Raw genomic sequence first — 22832 nt, forward strand, 5'->3', positions numbered from 1 at the left:
CATGAGGCTCGCAGAAGGGTAGACGGAAGGATGGAGAAGGGAGGAGGGTCTAAATGGGGTTTAAACAGGGTTTGTGCACTTCCAGTGTGAGGATGAGCCTGGAGCCCTGCGGATGCGGGGAGGGCGGGGAGGAAACAGCTGGGGGACAGGGTGTACTAACTCAGGGCTCCACACCTGCCCTCACCAGGCTCTAGGTGCTAAAATCTGACCCCTCACCTTCCCCCCTCCCTGCCCCAAACTGCTCCTCACCAGCCCCTACCCCTCCCTCCCTCACTTAGGGCACTGACTGTTCTTTCGCATACACCAGAAGCCTGGCTGTCAGCCCTGACCCTGCCCTCCCCTTGCTCATCCCATCAGTCACCGGTTCTGTCCATTCTACCGACTAAACAGAGTCCAGCCCCTCTCATCACTGCCACTGTCCGTTGCCCAGGGTCCAGCTCAGGGTGCAGCTGCAGCTTCCCAAATGGCCTCTCTGCCTCTCGTCTACCCACGCCCTGAGCGTAGCCTCAGGGGCTTTCAAATAGAGCCCCGTGAACTGGTGGCCACCAGGTCCGTGCTCCTGCCCACTGGATAGGTTCCAAATTCCTTGGCATGGCCCACAGGATGTTGGGAAGCTGAGCCCTGCCTGTCTCCCCAGCCCCCTCTCCTCCCTCCCTCACACGCTCCCATCCCTGTGTGCTCCGGTCACAGAGCGACACTCCTGCCTCTGAATAAGCTGCTCTGCCTTCTGGAATGCCCCTCACCCTTCTCTGCCCAGAACTTCTGCTTGTCCTTCAGAGCACAGGCCTAAGGTCAGCTCTGCTCTGAGGCTTCTCAGATCCCTGCCCAACAACCCAGGCTGTGCGAGCCCACCCAGTCTGGTCCTCCGGCAGGGACCCCTGTGTGTCTCCCACCTCTAGCCTGGAGTTTGGCGAGGGCAGGACTGTGCCTGATGCATCTCTGTATCTCGAGGGTCTGATGCCATTTCAGTGTTTGAGGAATGAATGAATGACTAAAGGAGGCTGATGGTGGTGGAGGGGCAGCTGGAAGGGACCATGCAGCTGGCTGGCCGGGGGTGATGCACCCAGAGGGCCACGGCTGCGGGGTGCCCATGGCCTGGCCTTACCTTCAGTGCTACGGGCGTGTCCTCCAGGCAGTAGATCCTGAGGCTGTATTCCAGGGAGGTGCAGAGGGCAGGGGCGAAGATGGCCAGCTGCAGCCGCTTGACTGCCGAGTGGGAATAGGACTCCCCCGTGAACACATAGGTGCCCAGCTGGTCCAACAGGATGTGGCAGGACCTGGCCTCCAGCTGGCAGTAGCAGGGGGTGTTCAGGGTCTCCTCTTCCAGGGTCACCACCTCCTACAGGGTGACAGTGGGGGTGAGGCAGCTGGGTCAGTCAAGGCCCTGGAGGGGTTCATCCAGGTCTGGCCAGGAGGAAAGGGGTTTTCTCTCAGTGCCCGAGCCTCTGGGGCAGCTTCATGTAGTGCACCTGTCCCCAGCCTTGGCTCCTCACCTCCCACTGGCCCTGGTGGGCTTGGGTCTTGAGCTGGAAGATCCAGTCGCCAGCACTGACTTCGGCACAGTGAGGCACGGTGAGGATGACGGGGCGGCACAGCAGGAGGCCAGTGGGCCCGCAGGTCACCGAGGGGCTCAATACTGTCTGGGTCCCTTCTGAAAGCGGGCTGGGGGCAGGGCAAAGGGCGGGAGGGAGGCAGTGAGAAGAGGCCCGAAGCTCAGCAAGGGCCCAGACTGGTGTGGACTCCCGCCTCTGCCCGGCCCGGGGGTGCTAGAAGGCAGGTCTCCATCCTGGGGCTCCCCGAGGTCACAGGTTAGGGAGAGGCAGAAACATGGCATATGCCTTGAGACTATTTCCAGATTTCTGCTATTACCCCGCAACATTCTCACAGCCAAACCTTGCTCGGAGTTTCAAAGGTTGTGCACTCGTGGAATGTTTTTGACAGTTGTTGCTAAACTGCCCTCCGGAAAGCTGGCACCAATCTACGCCCCCACCAGCATGCCACGGGAGGGCTGAGTTCCCATGCTCTTGCAAGTATGAATATTATCATTTGAAAAAGTCTTTGTAAATTCATGAGGCAAAAAACCTCCCAATATCCCATGGCTGTTTGAATTACTGTTTCTTTGACCACAAGTAGATTGAACATCTTCTCATAACCTACTGGCCATTGTGTGTGTGTGTGTGTGTGTGTGTCTGTGTGTGGGTGTGTGTATAAGAGTGTAAATCACTTGTTCCCCTCCTTTGCCCATCTGTGTACTGAGATGCTTCATTTTTCTTATTGGTCTCTAAAACCTCTTTGCATAGGAAGGATATTAACCCTCTGTCCTATTGTAGCCAATTCCTCAGTTGCCTTTCAGTTTTATGGTTTGTGCTGGGTTTGCACATTTTAAATGTGGACATAATAAGGTCTGTCCACGTTGCCCTTGGAGGACTACCTCTGGGCTTAGGATCAGGCGTAGAGGGGAGGTGGTGATATCTGAGTGCAAGGTGGGCAGGCAGCAGAGAGAAAGCCGGGACTGGGGTCTCTACTCACAGGGTGTTTTCTGCCCTGTTGATGAGGAGGTACATCTCGTAGAACTTGCCCTGGGGGATGGCTCCATTGGGCACCAGCAGGCTGACCCCTAGGGGGAGAGAGAGGTCAGCAGGGAGGGGCTGGAGCGAGTCCAGGAGCTTAAACAGGGGATGGGGGCGGGCCCCCAGCTTGGGGCAGGGAGAGAAAGACGTCTCATGAGCTCCAGGGGGTCACACGAGCAAGGGGTGGGGAGAGGAAGTCTGGGGCCTGGGTGCAAGAAGAAGCCAGGCACTGACCACAGCAGACTTGTCCCATAGCACAGCGGCCTCTGGCATTGCGATGGGGTGTAGAGATGGGGCAAAGGCCTAGGGGCTGGAGGTCCCAGTGCCAGCTCCAGCCCTAGCTCAGTGTATTGCACTGGGAAGCTATCAGTTGCTGGCTGTGCAGCCTGGACGGGCAGCCCTGACTTTTCGACAGCACTCTCTAGGTTTGCTGAACTACCTAGGGGCATTCTCTCCCACTTAACGGATGGAGAAACTGAGGTTTCCAGAGTGGCTAGTCAAGGTTCCCCTGCCCTGATGAGGCAGAGGTAGGCCTGGACCCCAGGTCTTCTATTTTATAGTTACTTCCTCCCCGTAGGCCTCACTTTACCCATCGGTGAAATGGGATCAGGGAAGCCCTATCTTCTGCTGGGTGGGTGCCAGGCTGTCCATGGGGCCATGCTGAGGCCAGGCTGAGGGGCAAGCAGAGGCGGGGCTCACCTGTGCCGGGGATGCTGAGCCTCCCACCCAGGCAGCCAAAGGTGCCGCTGACACTGCTCCCTGGGTCACGGGGCAGGCCCAGGAGCTGCTGGGAGCCGAGGCTGGCGCTGTGCAGGTGCAGGAAGTGGGCGTCCGTGGCGATTTCACCAGGGTACGTGCCAGGTGGCAAGACCCCCAGCAGGTCAGCCCCCTCTGGCAGGCCTGGCCCGGAGCCGGTGGTGTTGGAGCTGTAGACCTTGATCTTGAGGCTGGGCAAGGGGTCCAGCAGGGGCGAGTTGGTCATGGGGATCTTGTCGGCCGAGTCCTGCAGGGCGTACACGGGCCCGCGGTAGATGCCAGCACTGGCCGTGAGGTCCGGAGGCACAGATGGCTGCAGGAGCTGCGGGTTGTCTGCGGGGGTAGGGGCTACAGTCAGACCCAGCCTTGCCTCACCGGCCCAGTCCCACCCTCTGCTCCTGCCAGGGGCCCTTCTGTTGCAAAATCCCACCCAAATGCCCAGCTGCGGAAGGCTCAACTGCCACTGCTGCAGGATGCTTCAGGGACTCGGCAGCCTGGGTTACCCCCTTCCTTTCCTGCATCTCTCTAATCTATACTCATGCATTATCTTTAGAGAAAATTCTAGAAAATCTTTAGGAGGGAGTTAGGAGGCCCCACTCTGGTCTGGCTCGCTGCCACACCCCTCTGGGTATCCTGCCCACACCCGCCACCCCAGAAGTTGCCAGGTCCTTACTGGGCCTCACAGTCTTGAAGTTGACCGGGTGGAAGCCGCCAGTGAGGGCGGCAGACGAGTCGGTGATGTCGGTATCGAAGTCGCGGCAGTTGCGGCGGTACACGACTACCCCCACCACCATGAGGACGGCCAGGACCACGAAGATGGACACCACAAGGCCCGCATACAGCGCCACGTCCCCTGAAGTCTCCAGGACTGCAGGGACACGAGGCCCACGTGAGGGGCAGGGGCAGAGACCCAGGCCCTGGGGGGCCAGGGAGGCTCGGGGGCCCTGGGGAGAGGCAGGGCCTGGGAGAGACTGACTGATTTGTTCTAGGTTCTAGTGTGGGCCCTGTCAAGTCAGGCTGGTGACCTCAGGCAAGCGTTGAACCTCTCTGAGCGTCAGTCTCTGCAAGTAAAATGGTCTCAAAACCCCTGCCCTGCTTCCCTCCCAGAGTGGCAGGGAGAGGCAAAGCGACTCCTGGTCACTCCCAAGGGCTAACTCATTGCTCGCTGCCGAGGAGGGGACAAGGTCTGCTGCTCAGAGTCGAGCTGGGAGTTAAACCCAGAGCATCACTCGCAGCGATCTCCATAGGACCTAGGCTCCCAGAAATCTCTGCAAGCAGCGCTCTGAGCTCCCCCTCCATTCTGCGGGGAGGGTGGGCTGCGGAGGTGAGGGGAGCAGGAGGAGGGGAATGAGATGCATGACAATGGGGTGGAGAGGAGAGAGCAGGCAGAGAGGAGGAAGGTGCTCCCTCTGGGAGGCAACCTGTGGCTAGGCTCCCCTCCCCCCACAGGCTGCGGGGCTGCAGGACGCCCAGCTCTGGGAGGGGACAGGGAGGCTGCTGCAGGCCAGGCAGGAAGGTGTCAGGGTTGAGAGGCAGAGTCTATAGCACGTCGTACAAGAGAACTTTCTGCGATGATGGAATAGCCTAAGTCTGCACGGTCCCACACAGCAGCCACCAACCACATGTGGCCACTGAACAACTACAATGTGGCTGGCGTGACTGAGGAACTGAGTTTTAAAATGAATTTAATTTTAACTAAGTTAAGTATAAGTTTAAATAGCCACACGTGGCAAGTGGCTACCACACTGGACAGCACAGGAGGAGCCAAGATGGCTGCTCATTCCGTCGTTTCCGCGGGAGCTCCAGGAGGCCCCTGTCCACTCTCCCCCACTGGGCGGCCCCCGAGGGCCAGGCCTGTTCTCCCTGCCTGGACTCCCCTCAGGGCAGGGCTCTTGGCCCCAATGTCTGCCCACTTCCATCACCTTCTGGGCCCCCGTCCCTCCTCAGTCGCCCTCATTCTTGGCTCCCCAGAGGACCCTGGCACCCAGGAGAGCTGCCAGAGAAGGCCCTTGGGCTGGGCTCCCACCCCTCTGGGGGCTTCTGGCTCCCTGGGTTGGCTCTGCCTCCTGACGTCCTCGCTAACCACTGGGACCAGTGGCCTGGGGATTTACAATCTCTAATTGGTCACCAGCCTGGCCCCCTGTGAGCTGGGCCGAGGACCTCACTGCTGATTTTATGATTCCAGAACTATATGGAAATTGCGGTTTAATGATCACAGGCCAAGCTGCCCTAGCGGCTTTATTGCTCTGCTGTTACTGCAGCACGCCACACCCCTGGGTGCTAGAGGGCAAGCCCCTCGGGGAGATGCAGGGCAGTGGGCATCCCAGAGAACCCAGGAGGCTTTGGTCCAGCTGCTGGGAATACAGTGAGGGGCACCAGGGTGGACCTGCTGCTGGCCCTGTCCCAGAAAGGAAGGCCAAGGGGACAGGGCTGAGAGTACCAGCTTTGGCCACACAAATATTGAGGTTTAAATCCTGGCTGGAACCTCGGATAAACCCCTTCTTCTCTCTGACTTAGCTTCTTCTCCCGCACTGGGAGGGCAGGACAGTGTCCCAGGGCCTGCCCATGAGGGAAGGGTTCGTCTGTCTGCATGTGAGGGAGCTGCAACAACTGTAGTGTTGGGTGCGGGGGACCCCCACGGCAGGTTGGTGGGGGCACCTTCAGCTCTCCCTGTTCCTTGCCCTGCACCCCTACGCCCCGGAAAAGCCAGCCAAGGAGAAAGAGGGATCCCCTCAGAGGAAAGAGGACAGCCATGAAATGGGACTTACGGTGGTTTTGGGGGTCACTTAGAGTTTTCTTATCTGTCGAGGGAAATAAAGGGAAAAGACAGTGACACAGGTGGCAGGGAAAGGGTGATGGGAGATGCACAGATGAGATGATGGATGTGGTGGGCGGGCAGAGGCCCGTGGGGGTGGGCCCTGCAGGCCGGGCACTAAGGCCTAGGGATGGGCTGGGGGCGTCCCTTCTCCAGCTCCAGATGGCCACCCCCAGGCCCCACCTCCCCAAGGACTCACTTTGCATGCACAGCCCGTCCGTGCAGTTCTTGGAGTCCAGCAGAGTGCCGCTGCAGTCCCGGCCTCCGTTCTGGGGCGGGGGCGCCATGCACTCACGGCTGCGCCAGTGGGCACACTCGGTGCTACAGGCCGACCACTTGCTCCACTCGGTCCACGCTCCGTCGACTGCAGGAGCACAGCACATGGCACATGGGGACATGTGCATGCACAGACACGTGCACATGCAGTCGTATGCAGAACACAGCAATGCACCCCCCCAGACACATACAGTGGCAGGGAAAGAGGAACCCAAGACACACGCAGGCCATACAAAGACGTCCACACCATGTCCACGCAGCCCCATGTGGTCAGGTGCACCAGGTGGGCCAGGAAAAGACAAACAGACATACAAGTTCCCTCAAACGGACGCAGCCCATGCACAAGTGCCCACAGAGACACAAACCCAGGGTAAAGCACCACGTCGTTCACACACATGTAACCAAAAAGAGAGAACACAGCCAGACGTTCAAGACAGAAAAACAGATGGGGACACAGAGAGGAAGAGGCAGACAGAAGGAGAAGAGGACCGCTACAGGCTCAGGGTTGGCCCCGAGGAGAGTCTAACAGTCCGTGCAGGAGCGCAGGCTGTCTGACCCGGGGCAGCTCTGGGCCCCTGGCCCGGGGGCTGACCTGAGAACCCTCCGCATGGAGGGCAGAAGAGCCCACCCCTCAGACCGCAGCTCAGAGCCTCTGCCTCGTTTCTCCAGCAGCCCAGGGGAGAACAAGAGGTCAGAGGTCGTAGCATCAAGTCCAGCCTGGTCAGCCAGCTGTGAGCCCAGGATGCACACCTTCTCCCCATGATGGGGAGAGAATGGCTGTCCTGACTCCAGCAGACACCACAGCATGGAACGCGGGGCTGGGTGTGGGAGGGTGCCACCTGGCCCGTGGTCTTACCCGGGCACACAGTGGTGCAGGCGGTCTTTTGGAAGGCCTGGCCCTCGCAGAAGGCGCCTCCATTGAGTGGGGCAGGGTTGGTGCAGGTCCGCGTGCGCTTCTGCCAGCCACGGCCACAGCGGTTGGAGCAGGGTGACCACTCTGCCCAGCTGGACCAGCCGCCATTCACTGCAGGGGCAGCGGGTGTCACCCGGTTAGCCTGGCTCTGTGACCTGTGGGCCCCAAACCCCATCCCCCAGCCCTGATGAGGGCCCTCTGCTGAGGCCTGGCCCTTCCTTGTTGGACGCCTCCCGCCTGCAGGGCTGGGGACTCAGATACCCGTGGGCAGACCTGTGCTGCAACCATCAGCGTCAGAGGGGACCTGGAAGGTCGCTATCTTCTTCCATTGCACAATGGGAAACGAAGGCCCAGAGAGGGTCGCCCTGTGAGTGATGGGACACCTGAGACTGGAACCCAGTACAGGGCTCTTTCTACAACGCTTGAGGCACCTCAGCTGTGGCTCTGCCCCACCCACCCAAGGGGACAGCCTACAGGCCTCAGCAGCGGTCCCCAACTCTACTAGGACAGCAGCCTTGGGTATGGGGACACCACCAGGGCCCTGGACTCGCCCCCACTCCAAGAGAATTGGATTCTCCTTCAGGGATGGGCAAAGGGCCTGAGAAGGGGCGAGTGCTCCTGACTGGGGATGCAGGAGTGCCCAACTTGACCACTAGCCCTTCTCTCTGACCTTGGTGAAGGCATCTCCCCTCTCTGTGCCCCATCCTCTCCACCTGTTCACCAGGCCCCACGGGCCTCCCAGGTAGGGCGGGGTCAGGAGGACCATGTAGCCCCAGGCTCTCCCCTCCGTCGCCGGCCCACCCGCTCTGCGCCCGCACCGTAGACCACGACGGTGGCAGTGGTGCTGCGGCGCTTGGCCACGATGTTCTTGGCCACACAGGTGTAGTTGGCCGTATCCGACAGGCGCGCCTGGCGGATGATGAGGTTGTGGTCGATGGTGAGCAGGAAGTTGGTGTCCTGGGTGGGGTCGATGACATCCTCGTTCTTCAGCCATTCCACCTGCAGGAGCGGGGCGGGGGCATGAGGGCCCGTGCTGCTCCGCACCCCTCCCAGGCAGGCCCTCTCTGGAGGGAGGGAGGTCTGACTGTAAAGAGGACAGCCGTTCCATACACGTCCACCCATGGGCTGACACAGTGAGGCAGGGCCTCCAGGGACCAGGCACTGTGCCGGACACTACGGAACACAGTGGCTAACACAGCCACCCACCAGCCGGGCAGCCTTGGAAGGCTACACTCGACCTCGATTGCACCAAGTAAGATGGGATTTCATAGCACCTGCCCCTCAGGGCTGTTGTGAGGATGAAACGAGGCAGTACCGGGGAGTGTGGAGAACAGCGTGGGCTCACAGTGAGTAATTGATAAGTGTTAGCCAGCAGTGCCTGCCCTTATTAACTCTTCAAACTGACTCCCTGAGCCAGGGTGAGAGGCCTGACATTAAGTGCGTGGTCCCTGGGTCTAGCAGGCTAGGTTCAAATCCCAGCTCTGCCCCTCACTAGCTGGGTCTCCCTGGGTGACCACCTCACCCGTCCCAGCACTGTTTTCCCAGCCCAACGCTGGCTGACAATGTCCAGCTTACAGCATGCCGACCGCCAGGCACAGCTGGGAGCCCAGCGAGGGCCAGCGGACACAGGCTGTCAGTCTGACCCGCTCCTCCAGATGCAGGCATGGCTGGGGGAGGCTAGGTGATCAGAGCAAGGTTCTGGGGTCAGATAGGGCTGACGCTGAGCTGGGAACGCAGGGGCCCATCTTCTCCAACCCCTGTTCTCCTGGGGCCCCCAGTGGCAAAGCTGAGACGCACCCCATGCCCTTCGCTAATTCTAGACCACCAGTGCGGGGGGTGGGAGAGAGGGTGCATGTCTGGAACACAGAAGGGGGGGTGAGAGGGGTCAGGTGGGCACTGCCCCGGCAGGCAAAGGCCACGTGGGTGAGTACACACTCAGACACATGCAGTACAAGACCCCCCTGGTGTCCACGAAGCTGCGGCCTTGGGTTCTGGGTGGGGCAGGGGAGACGGTGTGCATGGCCTCAGGCACTTCCCTCACAGGATGAGCCTGGGGCCTGCCAAGGAGCCCTGGGGGTTCCTGCCTCAGCTCTGCCCCTCCCTCAGGATTAGACACTCCCAGCTGTGAAATGGGAGGGCTCTGAGAGGCTGAGGCACGGTAGCCCAGTAGCTCACTCTTGGTAAATACCATGCCTTGCTGGTCTCTGCCTCGCCCAGTGTTCCTGTGTCCCCTCACCTCGGCCACAGGCACGCCCTCTGGCGGGCGGCACTGCAGGAGCACCTCGTGGTCCAGGGGCACTTCCTTGCCCAGCGGCTCCTGATCAAAGTTCTTGCGCAGGTCTGGGAGAAGGGAGGGTCCCGAGGCAGTCAGGTGGAGCTGGGGCCGGAAGTGCCCGCTCCAGTCACTAGGTGGCAGTGCACACCAAGGGAATGCTCCTGGGGCAACCCCGGGCTCTACCTGGGGAATTGCCTCGTCTCCAAAGTGGGGGCCTCACCAGGTGGAGAGGGGGAACAGGATTCCCTCCCTGACTCTGGGGGTCCTAAGCGCACAGTGGCGCAGGAGGGTGAGGAAGCTGTCAGCTTCCTCACAGATGTGGGTGCAGAGGGGCCGCTGGAAATCCTGGGGCTAGAGGCGGCCTGGGATGGGGGTCTGGGAGCCCTCTTCTGAGCTGGCATCCATGGCCCTGATGTCTCTGCGGTGGGCGTGTCCAGCCAGGGATGGCCCAACAGATGTGGAATTCCCTCCCTAGGATCCACGGGGAAGGGGCAGGGGCAGGGGCAGGGCCCAGGGGCACGGGGGTGGGGTGTCAGGGCGGCATACATGCGATGCGGACATAGGCCCGGCGACTCTTGGTGGTGCCCGCGGAGCTCCAGGCCACGCACTGGCACCAGTAATCCTCCAGCCCAAACAGCTCCTCCACCTGCTGCCGTGACACCTCGATCTGGACCTCTCGTACCCGCAGGCCTGCAAGGAGGAGGTACCATCGAGGGCAGGTCTGAGGACGTGAGGCACAGGACATGGCACTGGGACATCTCTGTCTTCTGCCTACTGCCTCTCATTTCCATCTATTTCCTCGTCTCTTCTGCCTCTACCCTGGCCCAAGCCACCACGGCCCTTCATCTGGAAATTATAAAGGCTAACACAAGCCCTCTGCCCAGGTCCAATCCACTTTCCGCCCTGAGCCAGGGTGTGCTCTTCAAAATGCACAAATGGCATGTCATTCCCCTGGTTACATCTCCAGTCCTCGTAGCACAAACACCCAGAACCTTCAGGCCCTGCGTGACCTACCACCTACTGCAGCCTCACTGGGCGCCTGCCCGTCCCTCATGTTCCCCTACCGCTTCAAGCCACAGGGCCTTTGCATGTCTAGTCGCCTGCCTCTCTTCTGTCCCCTCTGTGCCCAGTGGATTCCCAGTCACCATCAGCTTTGGGCTGGGCCTCATTTCCAGAGGGAGGCCTCCCACCCCCAGACTACCCCTACCCACTCCTAAAGTACCACTCAGCACTCCCACCGCTGCACTGGACATCGGTCCATGCAGTTATCATTCTCTGCCCAGCCTGACTTCCCACAGCACTGACTGCTACCTGGAACTGCATTATCTATGGATGTGTCCACGTATTAACTGTCTGTCTCCCGCAGGAGGATAACGGGGCCTTTGCTGTGGCCTAGGGCCTGGCACAGAGAAGGGGCTCAATAAGCATCTGAAGAGAGCAGGTGGTCTCTCCCTGGCCACAGCTCAGGGGCCTATGGGGCTGGAGCTGGGGGAGGCCCCTCTTCCTGGAAGTCCCCTGACCTCTCAACAGCTCCCTGCTAGTACCTGGGAGCCTCCTTGGACAACTGAGTCCACCAGCCCACAGAGAGGCAATCACTCACTCTTCTGCCAATTCTCCCTTGACAAAACCCTCTCTGCTCAGGAAAGGAGTGAACCCTCCTGCATTAGGGTGCCCATCTGAAGCTCCTCCCCAAAGCTTGTGGGAGGACTGTGAGGCCTCTTCCTCCAGGAAGCCCTCCCTGACTGCCCCATCTCAGAATTCCTAAAGCTACTGCCCCCTGCCATGAGGCATCCCAGCTCCTCCTCTCATGGTTGCACACGGGTTCTGATAAGCCCCTCGGGGCAGGACTGTTGACTGTACACATTGTGGTACTGCAGCATGGTGGTTAAGCATAGGGCAGTTTGGCTGGACATGTTTAAATCCTGGCCCCACCCTCACTCCCCAGTTGTGCGACCTATGCTAAGTTACTTGGCCTCTCTGAGCCTCAACTCCCTCACTGTAGTAAAGCACTCAGGGTAAACTTTAAATGAGGTGTGGCAATTACTCTGCCACAGCATCCAGCCCAGGCTGGACACAAATCTACTCTAGCAGGTCATTTGGATCTCATCCAGCCCCTTCCTTTTACATTTGGAGAAAATGAGGCTCAGAGAGGGTAGGTGGCAGGCCCAAAGTCCCACAGCAAGTTGCAGCAGAGCCGAGACCAGCTATCTGGTGTCTCGCCCTGATTAAAGCTCCGTCCCCTAATGTGTGACTCCTCTCTGGATCTCTCCCGGCGAGTCACTGCCGTAACTCTCCTGCATCATGGGGGGCTTGCCCTGGAGCCCAGACAGTAAGAAGAACCCTGTCTGATGGCCAGGGACGATGGGGACTACATGACGGGGCCGGGGCTTGCTGGTGGGGAGCACCAGGAGGAAGAGGCTGCTTTCGGGGGTTGGGGGGCTCTGTCTGCTCGCAGAGGCTGCCTGGAGTGTTGGCTCAAAAAGCGATGCTGCCTGGTCCAGGGCGGGAGGGCGCCCTGCTCCTGACTGACCAGGCTGTGAGTCTAAAGAGTGGTCCCTGCCACGGGGGTCGTCCACCCAGGTCTCCACAGCACACACCACCGGATGGAAGAACCATCACCAGCGGAGTCCGATGCGTTGCGATGGTCCCCAGCAGGCAGAAGGGAGGAGGACAGGGGCCTTCAGCTTCCCAGACTTGGGCCCCAGCACAAGGTGTCCCTCCAGCATGGTGGCCAAGTGGCAGGCGGTGCCTGGGCCAGGACACCCTGACCTGGCATGCGCTGGTGGGTGGGCTCGTCCTGCCTGTCCTGGCCCACAACTGTCATTGTTTGGGCTTGCAGGGCCTCAGGGAGGGCCGGGGGGAGTGGGGAGAAGGAGGCTGAGGGGAACCAGCCACACTGCTGTCAAGGGAGTGGCCCAGAGGACCCCTGTCCATTCTATGCAGCTCACGGGGACAACAGTGCTCCACTTTGTAGGGCTGGCAGGGCTTGCGTGACTAGTGGCAGGGGAGTAAGAGCCGCTTTGCTGCTATTGCTAATAATCACGGGGTCTGTGAGGGGCCCCAGCAGGGTACACTGTCCCCTTGCTCTGTCCAGACCCCCATGGCGGACCTCTGCTACAGGCCAGAGGGGCTCAGGGCAACAGAGAAGTAAGGACAGGTTTTAAGAGGAAAGAGGCCAAGAAAGCCCAGAAAGAGGATGGAGGAAACGGGCATTTATTGAGCACCTGCTGGGTGCTGGCACTGTGCTCATTGCTGTGCAGGCTCCACCTTGTTCCATCCTCACCAGGACCTTCTGTTAACATTCCAGTTTACTAAGAGAGGAATGGGCTCAGAGAAGTTGAGGGGCTTCCCAGGGTTACACAGCCAGAGAATGGGGGCAGCTGGGGTAAGTTTTCTTTTTCCCTTTTAGAAATTCCTTTTTTCATTTTCAGCTTTTCAGTGAGAATGAGTCTCCAAATCTATTATTGTTTAAAATTCTTTTAAAAATTTTGGTAAAATATACAAAATCTTAAACTTATCTTTTTAACCATTTTTAAGTATCCAGTTGAGTAGCATTAAGCACATTCTGGGGTATGGTTTTAAGTCTGGGTGGCTAGGAAATCTGTGAGCTTTTCACAGAAAAGCAGACGTTGGAGGAGGGAGAGTCAGAGAGAGTATGTCAGGGGAGAGCCACAGGGCGAGACAGAGAGGGGGAGAGAAGGAGAGAGAGCGAGGAAGACATAAGAAAAAAAGACACATGGAAGGACACAGAGATGAGCGGGAGGGGTAGGAGAGACAGAAGGAAAGCAGAGAAGGCTGAGAAAGCAGGAGGAAGAAAAGGGTCAAGGAGGAGATGGTGAGAACAGAACCCAGGCCGAGGCAGGCTCTGGGCAAGGGAGCCGCCCAGCCTGCAGACGGCGGGAGCTGCCCAATGCTGGCCGCCTGCAGGTCCCCAGCAGTGGTGGCACCCCTCCCTGGTCTGAGCCCTGGGAAAGGCTTTCCACACCCCAGGGGCCTGGGGACAGGTGGGCCCCCACTTAGCCTCGGGTACCGCGGAGGCAGGTGGGGCTCTGGAGACGTGAGGAGCCCTGCCTGGGTGCCCGGGGCCACATGCTTCCTCCCAGGTTCCCACGCTTCAGCCACCCTCCCTTCTTCCTGGCATTTGGGCTATATCCTACCACCACCTCTATAATTACTTACTTAATATTATTAACTCTTTTTTTTTTTAAAACCTAAAACAATAGATTTCTATGAAGGAAACTGTGTATCATTATTACGAAAGGAAACAGTACCACTTCCCACAGAGAGGACCTGTGAATTCACAATGGCCTGGAACGCTGGGCTGGCGGGGAAGCGCCAGGGCCGCCAGACAGAGGCCAGCTCCTCTCTGTTAAACAGGGGGCCCAGCAGATGCTGGGGCGGGGTGACAGAATCCTGTCCCAACTGGACTTGCTTCTGATGCAAGCAGGAGAGAAAGGGAAAGAGAACGAGTACTCAGCAAGGCATTCAGTGCTATCTCACTTGGTCACTCAGGCTGGAACACGTGGGGAAATACTGATCCAGGGTGAATCCCAGAGGGGAAAGTGAGGCCCAGAGGGGGGCCATGGCTATGTGAAGCCTCCCATGGAGCCCCGGGTGGAGGCAGGCCCAGGATTCAGCATCCCGGGGTGTCCTGGAACGTCCTGGGGGTGTCCGGGTGAGCGGGCAGGCTCACCGGTGGCCACGTCCAGCCCCTCCTGTGTGACATGGTCGCTCTGGCTGACCCACTCGCCGTTGCACTTGAAGTAGATCTGTGTGGCGGGGAAGGCGCGGCAGCGCAGCTCCACCGGCTTGTTCTTCACGATGTAGGCGTCCTGCGGCTCCTGGAGAAAGTGGGGCAGCGGCTCTGCGGGTGCCGACGGGAAGGAATCGGGGAGCACTTCGCTGCCCGAGTCAGTGCCTGTGGAGGAAGCAGAGCTCCGTGAGGCTGCAGGCTGGGCACCTCTCATCCCCCCGGGGCCCATGGCAGAGACAGGGCAGTGGGGCGGGGGACGCAGCTGGAGGAGACCTGCTGGGGATGTCCTCTGTGCCCTGGGCAAGGCCTGGCACTCCTGGGGCCTCAGTTTCCCCATCCCGCCCTGCTTTTAAGAGGGTGTGCTTTGGAGCCAGTCCCAGCTCTATGCTGTGTGATTATACTTCTTTACAGACGGAGCGAGGCGAGGGAGCCATCAGGGCGAGGACACTCCTCTGGCCCTCCCGGTGCCCCTGCACTGGCCCTACCCGGCCTCCCTCCAGTTTCCCATGGAGATGCCACACTATGTGAAGGTCTGCAAAGTGGGTTGAGGCTGGAGCTCACAGCAGGCCGCCTCTGCCCCAAAGCTCCAGCTGCCCTTCGCAGCCCCAGCCAGACAGGCTGATTGCAGCGTGGGGGCTGAGCCAGGGCCCGCAGGAGCGTGGGGTAGGGTGAGTAGGAGTGGCTGCACCAGGCCAGGGCTCCCTAATGCCCGGTCCCCAGGGGAACTCCTCCTCCAGGAAGCCCAAGGCAAGTGCAGCATGGAGGGGAGACCACCTTCCCGGCAGCCTCCCCCCAGAGCCTCCCCTCTGGTCTGTGGCTCTGATCCACCCCTTAGCCTTTCCCACCAAAGCAAATCCACACCCTCGGCCCAAGCTCAGAGGCTGGAACACAGTGAGGCTGTGCCTGTGGCCATCTCCTCCCCGAGGGGGGCCAAATGGAAACCCTGGCCCGCCCGCCTTCCTGGACAGAAGAGCACCTCGGGAGGTGACACAAACAGGAAGGGAGAGGGGCCGCCAGCAGTAGTGCGAGGAGGGAGGGGACCAGGCCGGCCAGGCTATTGGTTTACAATCCGCTTAGGAAAATTGACTTTCCAACACCAAACGCCAAACAATCAGGTGGCTGGGGACAAGCAGTGGGAGACTTGTCCTCCTCTGCTAACTGCTCCAGAGGAAACAACCAATTAAGCTGCAGAGTGCATATGTCCGCCCAGCCCCTGGCCTGCCAGCTGCAGCCCTGTCATTGTCCCTGCGCTCCAGTCCCTCATGTGGGGCTGGGGTCCCGGGAGGTCTGAGCGGTCCCTGGGATCATGCACTTGTCTCCCAGTCCAGGGGGCCAGGGGGACACTCGGTTCTCCAGGAGCAGAATGAACAGACAGGCCTAACATGTCCAGGCTGTGTCGTCTCCTTGTGGACCAAGAGCTCCTGCTAAGACGGGGGCTCAGGAGCTGAGAAAATGCATGGTTGTCACTGGCTCCAGGCTCTGCAACCCAGGCAGGTGTGTGTGTGAGAGAAACCTGGGGAGCAAAGGGGAAGCCAGCAAGAAGGGGTGTGACTCCAGCTCCATCCAGCATGTTCCGTGTGACCCAGGAGAGCCCCTAAATCTGACCTCGTTACTTCGTCTCTGAAGAGGGCAGGGAGGCGAACACTCTTCCTCTCTCTGGGCTGTTCAGAGGATCACATGAGCTAAACATGCACTGATGCCTAGGAGGGCCCAGCACACAGGAGGGACAAGTTGTGCATCAAAATAGCACGATGCACTAGGTACTGTTTTCAGTACTTTTTACACAGTTAACTTTCCTAATTCTCGCAGCAACCTTGTAAGGTATGTTGTACTAGTTCCTAGTTTATAGATGGGGAAACTGAGGCTCAGAGAGGCTAAGTAACTTGTCCAAGGGCACACAGCCAGCAAGAGGCAGAGCCAAGATTTGAACCCAAGAAACAGAATTCAGCATTTAAGATGTTGCCCAGGACTCTGCATTGCCCATCGCTGGAGTAGCTCCATAGCACTGTGGGTGTCCCCACCCCCGAGGATCCTAACAGCCCTGACACTGGCTGGGACTCTATAGTTACAGGGGCTGTCTTGTCAAAGAGCCAGCAAGGCTGGGACTGTCCTACTTGTTTCAAAGCTGAGGAAATTGAAGACCATCCAACCGGGGCAAATGAGTGACCCAAGGCCAGCTGGTTAGCGGGCAGCTAAACTGGGAATAACGCAGGGTTCCTGAGCCCAGAGAACCTGCCAGGCTCCATGCCCAGCTCCCACCAGCAGCCTCCTGCTTCAGCCTCAGGCCCGAGTCGGTAAGACAGGGCTCAGCCCTCAGACGCAAGACACTCCTGGGTCTGAATCAGGCCTTACTGGCCTCGGGCACCTTATCTGCGAAATGGGGGTACTGGGCCTCCCTCCAGGAGTGGCGGCCACGAGAGAAGGTGTGCCAGAGCCCGTGGGTTTGGTGGCAAGCTCACCCCACCTTCTAAGCCCGTGGCCCCCAGCCCCCGGTGACGGCTGCCCGGCTCTCTGCGGCGCTGCGGGCTGTATTTATGACTGCGTTTTCTCACCCTAATGCGGCTCATTTATAAAGCAGGCGCAGACGCGACTGGGGAAAGTCAGCATTAGACATCCATTAGTGCAGTGAGCCCCGGCTGGGCCCGCGGCCCCGCCACAGATTACCCTGGCCCTGGCAAGAAGACAGCTGGGTGTCCTCGTCCTCTCCGGCACGACAGCACTGGGCGGCTCTCAATGGAGCTACTGCCCCCTTGCCAATGTCCGCACCCCCCAGGCAACCTGGAGGCACATGCCGCCAGGAGACAAGAAGAACCAAGGGCTGCCCTGAGACTCCTCCCCAGAGGGACCACCGGCAGACCACATGCTGGCGGGTGTGCAGCAGGCTCTCAGCGAATGCAAATTAAATAAAGGTGTTGGGGGCCCTGCCAGGGCCTGTGTAGCAGCTGAGTTGGGCCCATGCCTGAACCAATGGACACTCGCCCTCCTCTTTGGCCCTGGCTTGGGGCCGCGAGGCTGCGGGAGGCTCTGCAGGTGTCCTGCATGAGGCCACCCGAGCCAGGCCCTCTGGGGCCTGCTTGGAGGGAGAACAATAATGGATTCTTGGGGTTCCTGGGGGCCCACTCTGCCAGGCGCTGCTCGGAGGGCGTCTCACACTAACCCATGGATCCCACAACAACCACAGAACCCGAGACAGAGCTTTCCAAACTCTTTTGGTCTTTAGTCCCTTGGTAATTTTTCATGGCACCCCAAGGCCAAAAGAAATTCCTAGCAGTTCTGTTTATTAAGTAGTTACATCCAAACAGCTTAGTATTTATATCCTAATAATTTAGTAGCCATTTGAAAAACTAATACACATAAATTGAAAGAAAGAATGTTTGTATTCTATATCTAAGCAGCCACGGTGACTTACTAATGGGGATGTGTGCACCTGTTGGGCGCTGAATGACTTTTCACAGCTAGACCCAGAGTGGGCACTGCCACCCTCATTGTTTGTTTCTGGGCACTCCCAAATGCCAGAGTCCCAGCTTTGCAAACATATGATGCCATCGAAAGGAAAGAAGTGTGATGTAATGTAAGCTATCTTGACCGAGGAGTTGTAGCGGTGTCTGCTAGCTGTCCAGTATTACTGTGTTTCCTTGAAGATTCAAAATATCCCACAGCATCCCTGTGAATTTGCTGCAGCACCCTGGGGTGCCTTGGCACGCGGTTTGGGAACCACAGTCTTCTTGAGTTAGGTACTACTATTATCCTCATAATACAGACAAGGGAACTGAGACCAAGAGAGTTTAAGTAACTAGCACAGGGGTAGGAAGCTAGTAAGTAGCAGAGCCGGGGAACAAATACAGGTGGTCAGACACCTGAATCTGAGTTCTGAATTGGCATTGATGTCCACTATTTGATGGTGCTTCGAAGGTGTCACCTGCTTTACTCCCCACAACCCTCAAGGTGGGGATTATCTTCCCATTTTACAGATGAAGACATGTGGCATCAAGGGACTGGCCTGAGGTCACCTGGTCAGTGGAAGGAGGCCAGGCTTGGAGCCATACCTCTTGGTCACCTGCCTCCCTGGCTTCTTTACAGCTCTCCTGGCTGCCTCATCTTTATAGTGGAGAATAAACACCTAAGAAGAGGTCCCCAAGGAGCAGACCTCGCCTTTGCCCGGCCAGCGGCCTCTGGACTTCCTGCTGGCGGGGAAATGTCCCACATCAAGTGTGTTTTTCTAATAGCAGAACTCATTTGGACCTATAGTTGCAAAAATGCAACCTGCCTTGAAAGCTGCATACACGAATGGCCCAGCTATCCCCAAATGAAGGGATGAAAGATGACACATCCCTGCACAGACATAACCACAGACAGTCAAAACACAGGAAAAGAACCCCCACTGAAGTCAGGAGCCCTGGGTTTGCACCCCAGCTGGGGCCCAGCAGCGCTGTGTGGCCTCCCCTCAGGCCTCAGGGCCCATGTGTAAAACCAGGAAGGCAGTCGAGTGGGTCTCAAGCCTTCCTCCGCTGTAACACTGTGAGATTTGAAGACGCCTTATGGGGAACCTGGTAACACAGGGCTGTCCCGCTGAGCGAATTTTTTCTTCATGAAACGAATTTGCTTAAAGTGGGGTCACCTTTCTCGCCATTGCTATTCCTGGCTGAAAGACCCTGCATACCCTGTGGTCCCAAGCACTGTGTGGGGAGCTGGGGAGGGAGGAGGAGGAACCATTTGCTGCTGGGCTTTGCCAACCATGCCCTAGCCCACCTACCCCAGGCCTCAGATCAAAATGACCACCAGCACCTTTGGGTTGACCTCTTGGGGGCGCCATTCAAACCCTTGCTTTTAATTTCCCTATACCAGCCTGTATGAGGTCTCGTGTGAGCTCTCATTTGGATGCACAGATTCACAGGGATAGAGGTTTCTTCAAGAGCCATCTTGTGCAACAGCCCCCATCAGCTCCTTATTCCACCTTGACTCACATACCTCCAGGGACAGGGAACTCGCCACTGCATTTCTTGCCCAGGTTTTCCTTTGGACAGACATAACAGAAATGTCTTCCTCACTTTCAGCTGAAATCTGTTGTCTGAGGTTCCAGCCATTGCTCTAATTTTGACCTCTGAGATTACACAAAACAGCACACTTCCTCTTCCCCTGACAGCTTCCCAGCCTCTGAAGCTTGCAGCCGGCCTTCCCTGGCCTTCTCGTCTTTCCTTCAAATATCCACTAGACAGCTTTGAATCCCCTCCCCATCAACCTGGCTTCCTCACGGACAAGTCATTTTGTTCACAACCTACTAAAAATGTGGGGAGGAGTGGTGACCAGGGTGGGTCTGGTGGGCACCTCCCTGTCCCTGGCAGCTCGAAGGCTCCTTAGCAGTTTTGGCAGCTGCTCCTGGAGGGCAAGGAGCACACCACACCCTTCATGGTGTCCCCACGGTGTCCGGGGCAGGGTGCCTGTCCCCGGGGAGGTGAGGGGAGCTTGCAGGACAGAGTGAGGAATCTGAGCCCAGTCTCCACTGGACAGCAGGCCCTGTGCCCACCGTGGGCTCCCTCCCAGGGCCTGGGCCATCAGTGCCCCAGGTGGGGACACAGGATCCCGGACAGCAGGTGGGAGGCCTGGATGGGGAGGAAGTCGAGGCTACAGGCTTGTTTAGGAGGTGCCAGAATCTAAGCCACTAGAGTAAGCGGGAGCCACAGGCTTTGGAGGCGAAGGAAGTGGCTTCAGGACAAAGGTAAAAAGACCAAGTATTTCCCAGAGCTCACCCTGAGAGCAGAGAGAGGCTGAAAGGCAGCGTGCTGATGTTCCTGAAGGGGAGACTGTCACTGGCTGTTAGGGGAAGCCAGGGGGTTCTGCCTCCCTTATGATGGCCCTGAGCCCGGGGCCCAGGCTGGATGGACATGCGGTGGAACAGGCTGGCCTAACAGCCAGCAGACCCGGTTCAAATTCTCACTCTGCCACTGAGACCTGGGGAAGATTGTTTTACCTCTTGGGGCCTCAGTTTCCCCATCTACAAAAAAGGAGATAACAGGTGCTGCCCTGTCAATTTTGAGGCAGTGTTTGAAGGTCAGCTGAGAAAACAGACGTAAATGTGCTCTCTAACTGGGTGGCGCCTGGGCACCAGGGCGGGGTACCAGGCAGGAAATGTTCTCTGACCGAGCTGTGTGTGGGAGCCCTGAAACTCCACCCTGGCAGATGCCTCAGCCTCTCAACACCTGAGGCCCAGCAGGCCAGAAGCACACAAAGTCAACACTCAGAGGGGCCTGGAGTCCTGCATTCCACCAGCTCAGAGAGTAGAAGTGACTAATGCCACATCACACAGCAAATTAACAGCCAAGCTGGACCAGTGCCCAGTTTCTGATTCGGGGCTGAGGAGGGGCGAGAGCACAGCCATGGTAGGGCTGTCTACCATCCATCTCAGCAGGGTCCAGTGCTGGTCAGCCCTGTTGCCCAGGGCAGAGACCTCAGGGCAAGGCTGCAGTGGTTTGGTAGGGAGGGCCTTGATACTCCTGTCCACTGTTTTTGCCCCCAGGTGGGAGACAAGTCCAGGCCTGGGAGCCCCAGGTTCAGCACCAGGGGCCAGGCATCTGTAGCTGAGACCTGTGTCTCCAGGGCTGGCTGGTGTGAGGAGGTGTCCACATGGAGGGGCAGGAGTGGGAGGGGAGACGGGGGGCAGGCAGGAGGTGAGGGAGAGAGAAACTCCCCACGCTGGGCACATTTATCATCAGCAATCACAGTCTTTCTCTGGTCCCTGGACACCGGCTAATTCTCGCCAGACTTGACCTCCCACTGCATGGAAAATCTCCTCCATTCACTGCGAGGCTGATGTGCTCAGTGGGGAGTGGGGAGAGACGGGGGAGAGGAGCCCATGCATTATTATGTTTTAAAAACACACAAACCCCACATGGAAGGACCCCTCCCTGGACACAAAGCCCTCCTTCCATCTGGCCCTGGCTCCTGGCGGCTGTGGGGTTCAGGCTGGGGCCCCCCTCAGAGGCGGTTACAATGGCCGTTACTGATGACAAATGGGGACTGGCGGGCTTGGGGGACGCCGAGTTATTCCTAACAAAGGCGGCTCCTTGCACAGCCCTTTTCCCATACCCTCAGCAGACCCACCTGTGCTCATGACGTCACTTCCTGTGCTGGCCATAGGAAGTGGCCTCACCAAGATGGCCAGCTGAGGCAGAAGCTTCCATCCTGAAGGGGGTGTCTGGCTGATCCTGAGAAATCTCTCCCCTGGAGGGACTCAGGGCAAGTGAAGGAGCTGATGGGAGGCTGCAGACGAGGCCCCAGGGAAGGCACAGAGCCCCAGAATGGAGCCTGGGCCCATTTTATAGAGGCACACACTACTGACAAAGTAGGGAGGGACACGACGGTTACTGGGTCACCGGTCTACCCTCAGACTCTCAGTGGTACCTGGCAAGGCTGTATGCCACACCCCTGGGCCCAAACGCTCTCTCTCTAGATGCTTCCTGTGGCCACGGGGCCCCCTCGGCCTGGGCCTGGGTCCTTCCAGGGCTACCTTTTGGTTCCTCTTCAAGTGCCAGGCCCCAGGGTGTCACTGGGCCCTGGGGAGGGGCATTCTGCTTCCCCTTCCCCTCCCAGACAAGGAGCTCAAAGCCCTCTGGTCCACCATAACACCATTTATGCACCACAGAAGGTGACAGCAAACATCACCGCCAACACAACAGTCCTGCAAGGTCGGCGTTCCGTTTCACAGATGAGGAAACGAGGCTGAGAAGTGAACGGATGTGCTCAGGCTCACAGCTACCAAGAAACCCGGTGTTCTTCGCGCTCCGCCACAGGGCCTCCACTGGCCACAGTGCCCCTGAGGGATCCTCAGGGGCAGCTACTTTTCTGCCCCTTTTGCAGTTGAGCAAATGGAGTCTCTCCAGAGCTCACCAGCTTGCTGGCTGGAGCAGCTCTCAGCCTCAGCACTGGCCTCCCTTCCTCTGGGGGCCTGACTTGTTTGGGGGGCCCCAGCCACACAGAGATCCATGCGAGCCTGGGAGGGGCTCGCCGCTAGCCTGGTGCAGCCCCCAAGACATCACTCTCAGACACACGCTCACACCAAGACCCACCCAAGGTCACAATGCACAAGAGTCTCCCCTGGACACCGGGAGAGCCCCACCCAGGCTGGGACGGGGCTTCCTTAGGGCTGCTTATGTCGACTCGCTAAGGCAATGACCATGACGCAGGCCTGTGCAGGAACTGCTCTTCCATTTGCTCATCTCTTCCCGATCCAGAGCTGGATGGGGTGGGTTCGAGTCGCAATTTCAGACCCTACCAAACACCCAGTTGCTCAGGTCCTACCTGGGGAGGCCTCCCTTTCCCTCCCCCACATCCAGCCCACGATCCTGACGGACCTGGATGCTGCCAGGTGAACCATCAAGATGCGCCTCAAGCTGCATGGCCACCCGCCACCACCTCCTGCAGTCTCCAAGCCCGTCGTCCCACCCAGGTCCCTCCTCCTGTGCTCCCTACTGCCCCCT

The 22832-nt window shown here is 58.7% G+C and overlaps 1 protein-coding gene across 2 annotated transcripts in view; it reads right to left on the bottom strand.

The window, feature by feature from the left end:
* UNC5B (unc-5 netrin receptor B) overlaps nucleotides 1–22832 on the bottom strand; it is an 84244-nt gene that overhangs the window by 7095 nt on the left and 54317 nt on the right. The window contains exons 2-13 of one of the 2 annotated variants that reach the window (XM_046653060.1): nucleotides 14299–14523; nucleotides 10152–10295; nucleotides 9567–9670; nucleotides 8149–8329; nucleotides 7274–7441; nucleotides 6341–6505; nucleotides 6095–6127; nucleotides 4000–4194; nucleotides 3270–3659; nucleotides 2530–2617; nucleotides 1494–1662; nucleotides 1106–1339 (exon numbers count right to left, since the gene is read on the bottom strand). In XM_046653060.1, coding sequence (XP_046509016.1) covers nucleotides 1106–1339; nucleotides 1494–1662; nucleotides 2530–2617; nucleotides 3270–3659; nucleotides 4000–4194; nucleotides 6095–6127; nucleotides 6341–6505; nucleotides 7274–7441; nucleotides 8149–8329; nucleotides 9567–9670; nucleotides 10152–10295; nucleotides 14299–14523 — 2096 coding nt within the window. The remainder of the gene's footprint in view (nucleotides 1–1105; nucleotides 1340–1493; nucleotides 1663–2529; nucleotides 2618–3269; nucleotides 3660–3999; nucleotides 4195–6094; nucleotides 6128–6340; nucleotides 6506–7273; nucleotides 7442–8148; nucleotides 8330–9566; nucleotides 9671–10151; nucleotides 10296–14298; nucleotides 14524–22832) is intronic. The other variant, XM_046653061.1, reaches the window with a different exon arrangement.

The sequence above is a fragment of the Equus quagga genome, chromosome 2 (genome assembly GCF_021613505.1).
Source record: "Equus quagga isolate Etosha38 chromosome 2, UCLA_HA_Equagga_1.0, whole genome shotgun sequence".
NCBI classification, from domain to species: domain Eukaryota; kingdom Metazoa; phylum Chordata; class Mammalia; order Perissodactyla; family Equidae; genus Equus; species Equus quagga.